The 8,703-nt window shown below is 37.7% G+C and overlaps 1 protein-coding gene across 3 annotated transcripts in view; it reads left to right on the top strand.

Moving 5' to 3' along the window:
* Window positions 1-8,703, top strand: part of ankrd13b (ankyrin repeat domain 13B) — a 45,534-nt gene that overhangs the window by 199 nt on the left and 36,632 nt on the right. For 2 of the 3 annotated variants that reach the window (XM_041993938.1, XM_041993936.1), the window contains exon 1: window positions 294-887. In XM_041993938.1, coding sequence (XP_041849872.1) covers window positions 780-887 — 108 coding nt within the window. In that variant the 5' untranslated portion in view covers window positions 294-779. Of the gene's footprint in view, window positions 1-293; window positions 888-8,703 lie in introns of those variants that run through there. The other variant, XM_041993937.1, reaches the window with a different exon arrangement.

The raw sequence follows: 8,703 nt of genomic DNA, 5'->3' as shown, positions 1-8,703 counted from the left end.
TTTAAACAATTTGTGCATTAATATCAGCATTTTGGTTTATATCCCATGTAATGAATATCAGTTATTGGTTTTAAGACAATATATTTGAAGTTATGTTGCAGTTGTAGTTAGTTTAATTTGTTATTTGTCTTTGGGGGGTCTGATTCACATTTTATTTCTCATATTGTAGTTATGGGTTTACAAGGCTAAATGTAATGTCGTTTTGTATTTATTTATTTTATTTTATTTTAATATTATCTTTTTTTTTTTTTTTTTTTTTTTGTAGCCATAGGTTTTGCTTAAGTGATTTCGACTAATTTATTTGTTTATTAATAATTATTTTATCTTTTTTTTTTTCTTCTTAATCACATCATTCCCGACAGCGGATTGGCTGAGTGTGCGCACATTTTATTGCGGCTTGTCAGCGCATCTTTCTCAGTCATCAACACCGGATGGGAGGAGAGGAGGAGGATAGATGTGTTCGAGTAGGAAGGAGAGAAAGAAAGAGAAAGACAAGGGGTGGGGGAACGTGGAGAAATGAAGAAATAAAGGTGCAGCTTAATCTACCGAGACAATCAAGCGAGGGGGGGTTTCTTTCTCTAACACCACAGGGTTTTGCACTTTATTCCAAGCAGAGCGACTATTAAGGGATCTTACACCGCTCCTGCACAGGTTACACGCCTTTGGGCATCATCGCCGATGAAGGATGGTAGGCACGATTATTATAGGATAAATTCACCACAAAAGTGTTCTTAGAATCCACAGTGAAGGAAGAGGGGGAGGCAAACTATGATCCGAGGATGATTTCTGCCAAGAAAACTCCGGAGAAGAGTCGTTATCCTCTCCACTATCTCGTGTGGCACAACAAACACCGTCAGCTGGAGAAGGAGCTGGCAACGAACGAGCAGGTGAGGAAAAGAGGAGCGATCAAAGATATTTCTTGTACAGATACGGGCCCGCTTCATTATGAGCGATTATGGGTGTGTGGGTCCACGCTGCTATGAATAGTGCTGGGGTGCCATCTGGAGAGGGTCTCATTCAAGAACCTTGGCAGTAATAGCTCAGTAAATTCTTATCTGTAGTCTTCGGGAGACACTTGTAGACCACATACTATTTATTTATTTATTTATATTTTGCTATCATTCATTCATTCATTACGTGTTATAAGAGGCAATCTTAGGATTGTGTGTCATCTATTACAAAAGTGTCCATATATAACCTCCACCTGCTTGTAAATGTAATATGCATAAGGAATTCTATCAGGAGTTCATTTTTATTATTATTATTATTATTTGTCACCTGGGAATTCAAAGAGGTAGCTGTATGTGTGTGTTTGTGTCAGAGTCTGTGGCTTTTTTAACGCCTGTCCATAAGCAGCATCTACTCACAACTAGGCTCTCCACCTTCACCACTAGCACCCAAACCTATTGTGAGTGGGTGAGACAATGCAGATGCTGTATCATGTGGGCGAACAGTTACCAACCACCACCATAAACACAGTAAGAGAACGAAAAGGATATTGTATTACCATTGTGCTTTCCAGAGAAAATATATGTAGTAAGCAAAAGCGTAGATTGTAAAATGAAGAGTCCATCAGCTCCTCAGGTAACCATGAGGGACTAGTTCATTTGATAAGAATTACACTATTATATGCAGGAGACAGAAGCAGGGTAAGACTGTTCAAAAACATTGAATTACTTGTTAATTCAGGCATTTTTTCTTGGTAAATCTACTGAAGCACTTTGGAAATTATATAAGAGATGTGCTGCCAGTTAGCTGCCAAGCAGACTTTAGAGCCTAGCATCATTCAGACAGGACATCACACTTCAACACATGTGAACATAAATTTACCCATTATATTTCCCAGTGATTATAAAATCCACACAGTAAAGTAAAATATTTTCTCTACCCTCAAAACATCTGCAAGTACACCAAAGGGTGTTATTGTTTTACTTTGGCTAATGGCAACCCTTGCACCTACAGTGAAGGAGTGTGACATTTACAAAGTTATTTTGTAAATGCATGACACACCTCGCTGTAAGCCTCTCAGAACAGACCAAAACCACTGATATTCAGTCAATAAAGAAAATAATATAGGTTCATAGATGGAAATTGGTCATTTTGCTTTTAGATAAGGAGGAGAAAACGCTTCATCTTTCAACCCTTGCTGGCCCAACACCTTCAGTGAAGAGATCACTCCTGAATGGTTGTTAGATTTTTCTCAAGTTTTTCCTTTTGGTGCATACGCTTGATGTTTATACAGACTAATATTTCTTCAGTCTGATTTCAATTATCCTGATATGTAAACATGCAGATCAGGTGCAGCATGTTTACATGGGCCAAATAATTAGAATGAGACTCTTTGATATGTGAAATGTGGTTTATCTTCTTAATCTGCAGAAAATATACTAAAAGATGACAAAAACAATGAAGTTTTCTCAAGTTTACTGATACAATTATGCACCTTTAATGAAAGAAGAGTGGATTGCTTCCTTTTATAAGCAGCAAGCTTCATGACACACATCCTTTTGATTTGAGTTTGGTTCACTCTGTCCTGCTTTTAGGAGCAGGATTAAACTGTGGATGAAAGTCACGTTGGTGTTAGACATTTGTCCGGAAAACTTACCAATCAGGAACTGAGAACTTTGAAAAACCTTCTTGGTTAATCCTTTTGTTTTTTTCTAAAGTCTCCAGCAAAAGAGTCGTGTTGTTTTGGAAAATCATCTTGCCATCTGAACCCCTACATGTTTAAAGCAAACTTCTTCCATGTAGAGTGAAGCCGTCGGGCCATATGTATGCATAGTTATATTTTCCTGTTTCCAACCCTCTTGAGCTGATCAATAATATTGTCTGACTGAGCCAGTTCTGACCAGTCTGATCAGCTGTTTACATCACAAACTGGTCAGTGCTGGTCAGTGTTACATTTGCCAGTTTTCTTGCTAATGTCAGGAAGCCTCTTAAACTAGAGACCATTATCCCAAATGGCTTCCATTCCACTGTGGGACACTAATGCGATAGTGTGTTTTGCTCAACCTTTTTTTTTTTTTTTTTTTCATTTGCTCTACCAGAGAAGTTTGATGGTATTGCACTAATTTCTAGGAGCAAATGTCAACAACAAGTCTAACAAACTTTCCAGTTGCATGCGATGCAAAGCTGGATGTTGCTAGGTTGCAGTTGGATGCTAAGTTTGTTGATCACACCCTTTTATTGGCTTTTTTATTCTCCTTTTAGGTGTTGATGACTACTTTCTTGATGTTAGGAAAATAATCCCCTCCATTATAAGAGAAACCTTTATTTAAATATGTGCAGTGTGTGTCAAAACAAATGCTCTGTTGCTCTGACATGGACTACAGTAAAATAGTTGGAAAAAATTCAACTCATGTTGTCTTTTCCCAAGCTCCTTTTCCTTGACCCTAATGGAAAATGTCACAGGGGGAATGGAAGATAGGAGATTTTTGCAAAGAACTGAGAAAAGATGAACACATCAACACTAAACTGGGATAGGATTTGTAGCAATAAAACTACAAATTTCAGTAAATATTCTATAAAATGTGCCTCAGTTAGGAGACAAAAAGGACTATGTGACTGGACCCAGGCTGCAGCGTAAGGGCAGCTAAGAAGTATGAGCTGATACCTGCTGGTCAGCAGCAGTTTTCTGTCTGAGAAGTTTTTGTTTAGCTAATTTTTTAGCTGATTTATGTTTGTTTTATTTTGTTTGCAGTTGAGTTGCATGGGTTATGTTTCAATTACCTTTCATAGGACAAGTTAGATTTACCTTCGTGTAAATTAGCCAAGCTGGGGTAGCATAAGTTCAGTGGGTTGATGGATCTATCAGATTTTGTCTTTGCACAAATGGGCAAGTGACAGAACTATGTTCCTCAGAAAATCTGATCTGGAGCAACAGATGTGAACCTGCTGAAAATATGTGATTCAGGGGAAACTTGCACAGTTTTTTGCTAAGATGGCAGAGTGGGGTCTGCTTGATGGATTGAGATTGATGCAACTCCAGTTCACTGAGTTTAAGGGGAGTTAGTAAATGATGAACAACAGCCACTGTTTACTGAGAAGTACAACAACACAGAAACTAGGGAGATGCTAGAAGAGTTGCAGCACACAGCCGTAGAAACGTCTTTATATATCTGAGAAAACAGCTGCAGAAAGAATACTGGCTTTTCTGTTAGCATTATGAGCAAACCTGATCCAAATTAAAAGTCAAAAGTTCTTTATTGACTTTCTTCATATTAACATTCCATTAACATAAAGAACTAAATTTGTTCCTGTAAAACCCTGGGAGAACACAGTTGATAAAAGCAAGATAAATTCAAGAAATAAAAGATACTAAAAATCCATGTGGTGATTTCCATGACATCACATCTGTTTTTAATGCAGTGCTGCCTGAACAACTGAAGGTCACATGAGTTCATTGTCTTGTGTATTTCTTCAGATTTTCTGCTTCATTTAATGGGGATCATGATATATTCAAAATCGGAACATGTACTCGGGAGCATCATTCTGATATAACACCACAATTTGTAGACATAGTTTCTAAGCAGATTGTTGAATCTCTGCCCTTTTTTTTTTATCTGAGACTCTGCCTCTCTAATGTGCTCTTTAATATAGTTCAAAATGCTTCTTTTTTTTAATAACATTTATTTTTCCAACTTTTGCTGGACCCCATCCTACCTTTTTTTATACATGTTGCTTCCACTACATTCAAGATGAGCTGATACTTTTAATAAAATAGTAAAATGTATCACTTTCAACACAATGTTTTTTATGTTCTTTTTTATGTCGGTTTAGAGGATTTTGAAAATAATCATTTGTTTTTATTTTAATATTATATAACATACCAACCTTTTTGGACTTGGTGTTGTGAATGAAAATTAAAACTGAGGTGTTTTACTGGAATAGGACCTAAAAATTGTTTACTGATTATAGAGTTCCAACAAAAAAAGCAAACGTGAAGACAGAGAATATGGCTTTTTTTCAACTTTCAGGAGTCCAGCTTCTCATTCTCTTCACATCAGCTCCAGGGTATTCTCCAGACCGTAAAACCTCGATTACCTGTTTGATGACAGAACAGACAAGCTGTGAGGACACTGGTCCAGGGAATGAAAGCCTCACTTCTTTTGCCTTTTACTGTTACACTCTCCTTGGTATTGAATGTGTGGGTATGTGCATATTTGCATAGTAGCTTACACAGTTAGTAAAACAAGCGTTGTTTTCTGTTTTTCTTTTTATTTGTTTACATATAGCTTTTGAACACTTTATTAGCTAATATCAGATTCTGAACTGATAAAATTGTCATTTAACAAACATAAGTTTCAAGACATCAAACAGTTAAGTAAACTAAGCTATGTGTTGTACTGATTAAACTGGGACAAGACTAAAAACATGATTCAGGAGCTTTTGTCAGTTTCAAACCTGTGAAACACACACACACAACTTGTGTTATGATCATGACGGTGTCAAAAAGTGTTGTGGGTCATTGTTACCTTTCATTTTTCTGCTCAGTTCAGTACACTTTCACAGAAACCAGCTTCAGGAATGATCCACAAAATTAACTACAATACAGAAAAACAAGGAAATAACAGTAAAAATATAAACTGTTCAATTTTTTTTTGTGGACCTAAAATACCTGCTTGAGTAAATCAGGTCAGCAAAATGAACTTGCTCCATCTGTCCAAGGCCTAGTTGGCCTCCCTGTTGCACATAACCAGGACGCTGTATGACATGTATTGACCCAGACTTGGATTTCCATGTTTAGATTTGAAAAAAAAAAGAAACCATAAAAATGAAGGCCACCAACCCACATTTCTAGCTGACCTACTGTGATGACATCCAGCTAGGTCGATCAAATGAGAGACAACATACAGGGCTAGTGGGGATTTTGTCAGAACAAAAAAATTGTGATGTGGTGAACTCAGTAGTTTTAATAAAAGTAAGCTGAAAGCAGTCAACACCAGCATAACGTTCTGTTTATCACCTCAACATAGTATGAAATAGTTTGTAAAAATGACTCTAAACACTGAACATTATTTAGCCATTTTCTTATGTTCTTGCTTTGCACCTGAGGACCACAACAAAACAGGAGACTGGGCAGCACAACAGAAAATACTTCAGTCTTTCATGTCACACAAGATTATTACAACAAAACTTCTATTTTATGTGAAATCTTTCTTGATTTTTTTTTAATTTTGTAGGAAAATTCCTCTTATGCCATCAAATATCACTAAGACGTGGTCACAGATTACTGTTACATGGAAATAAAATGATAAGATAATTAATTTAAAAAAATAAGTATTGAAAAGACATGGGGGTAAGTTGCATGCATCCACCTGTAACCATTCAGTCTCCCAGGTCCTTCCGACTTCTCCTTGATGAAGTCGTCGGCTTGCTCATTTTCCCTGCTGTTTGGGTTTCAAACCATGCTTGAAATGGCCAGATGAAGTTTCTCTTGCTAATTAGAAACTCTGTGCTTAATATAGAAATTGCATGGTATAATTATAATTCATCTCAAAATTAAATTAAAATGAGATTACATCAAAATGTAGCTGTGCCTCGTGGGTTCTTGCCCAACATTGTGACTTTCACAAAGCAGAATACAGAATTCCTACCTTGTGGCTTTAGTTGAGTTATCATGTTCCCGTGTAATACTAACACGAGGCTACAACTCAATTATTTCATTCCAATGCGAGAGTGATCTGTGGCCAGATTTTTGTAATACAAGGCCATGCAATAATAATTTTCCCACTGATATCACCAGAAGGGTTCAATAGAAATCTTTTTACTTCTGTTTTCTCTCTGGGTTTTTAGTTAAGCTGTATTCAGCATTGTCATGTTGTTTTTTTTTGTTTTTTGTCTGTTATCCAGAGTTGTGTTTTAAACCTCAGGGTAATGTTAGAGCCAGGGGAATGTGTAATGTCCAGGTTGAGTTCATTGGGTATTATTGGGATTGTGAGCTTATGTTATATATGATCCAATGGGTAACAGAAGGAACATTCCCTAACTTGGCATACTTAAACTAAAGTGAGATTGTAACCCACTTCTAGAGGGGCTGACAACAGAGAAAGATTTCTGCTGGGAACAGCCCTGACACAAAAACAGAGGGGGAATATAGCTGCAGAAGAGAGACACATTAGTTTCATCAATATATTATTGCAGCGTATTGTCCTTTGATAAGGCTGTGACATTACAAGAAATAATGAGATTCCTTTTCAGTTTTATTTCACTATTTGGATGCCGCAAATATCCAGTAGTGTTTCTGATTGTGTTTCATTGCAACGGTGTAAAAACTGGCTGTTGTGTCAGTTTTTAATGCATGTTGTACAAAAATTTTCTATGAAATTATATGGATTTTTCCATGATATTCCATGACAGGAAGATGCTTGTGTGTTGACATAGAAATGACCAAATAGAAAGAAGAAAAGCAAGCCGTAGTGGGATAACAGAGGGAATTACAGATCCTGAGATTAATTTTTTAGCAGGGTGCAAGTAAATACAAGAAAAGGTTTCTACTTTTGTGAAACATAAAGCTAAAATTGATTACCGTAAATGAAACAAGGAGTGGAGGCCAAACCACAGAACTGATGGGAGTGAAGATAGAATGTGGAAAAAAGAAAAGGAGGGAGGAAATAGTGGTAGACTTAGACCATAAACAGAGTCTGTCTGGTTGCACACAGACATGACAGGACAGTGTAATTGATAAAAAACAGGACCGTGTGGGGAGTGATGGTCTCTCTCTGGACAAAGGCAGGAAATGACAAAAACTTTTCTCCAGCACTGTTTCTTGTCTTTGTCTGTGTCTGACCTCAGCTCTCTCTCTCCTCCCCTCCACTCAGGGCATGGCTTGAATATGATGCCTTCAGCAAGGAGCTAATGTTAGATCAGCATTATAAAATCGTATGCTGGGCCGCTGGCTTGAGGGAACGGAGCCATAAATTTAGGCTCGTGGGTTCATTGCCTTCACCAGGCTTGAATGTGTGCACCCACCATCTGCTATCCACCTGCAGCTGCCTTCAAGCAGCTTCCTCTTTCTTCTCTTTTCACCATCCCCAGCTCACATACACCTACTGTATTAGGTTTTCCTTATCTTCCTTTTCAAGTGCCTGCCATCAGTCATTAACTCAAGCATCCATCACACTTTCCTTGTTGTAAAAAAGTCCAAACTGCAGATTTCCAAGAATATAAGCCGCCATTATTATTCAGCCATTCAGGCAGGGCTTCGTTTATTCATTTCTCTCCTCAAATATTTCTAGTTTTGGTGCAAGGTGTTGTCATTGAGTAGCCGATGATGTACTCCTGAACTTTTCAACCTCAGTATTTGGCTTTATTGTGCTGTTGTTCCAATCTTTCATCATCAACTGCTGCTCAGCGTGGATGCACATGTCCTCACATAAGCTGGGAGCAACTTTAAGCAGCACCTAAGCCCGGTAATCATCTTTTTCCACATGTGCCACAATCTGCTACATTACATGCTTATCGATGTGTTTGAGCAACATCAACATCCATTAAAATCTCATTAAGGTGGAATAATTCAAATATCTCACAATGGCAGGTTGCTTCAGCTGCAACAATATTTTTTCTGTACGGAACCATAGTGAGAAAAAGATTTAAGCCTCAAGGCGCGGTCGTTAGTCAGTCGATGTCCTCGCTCACTTGTCAATGAAAAAGCTCCCAGGAGGACATCTTGAGACCTCTGTTGCAGCTGTCTGGGAAGGTTGT

The sequence above is a fragment of the Melanotaenia boesemani genome, chromosome 9 (genome assembly GCF_017639745.1).
Source record: "Melanotaenia boesemani isolate fMelBoe1 chromosome 9, fMelBoe1.pri, whole genome shotgun sequence".
Taxonomy (NCBI): domain Eukaryota; kingdom Metazoa; phylum Chordata; class Actinopteri; order Atheriniformes; family Melanotaeniidae; genus Melanotaenia; species Melanotaenia boesemani.
This window is presented reverse-complemented; position numbering and strand designations above follow the sequence as displayed.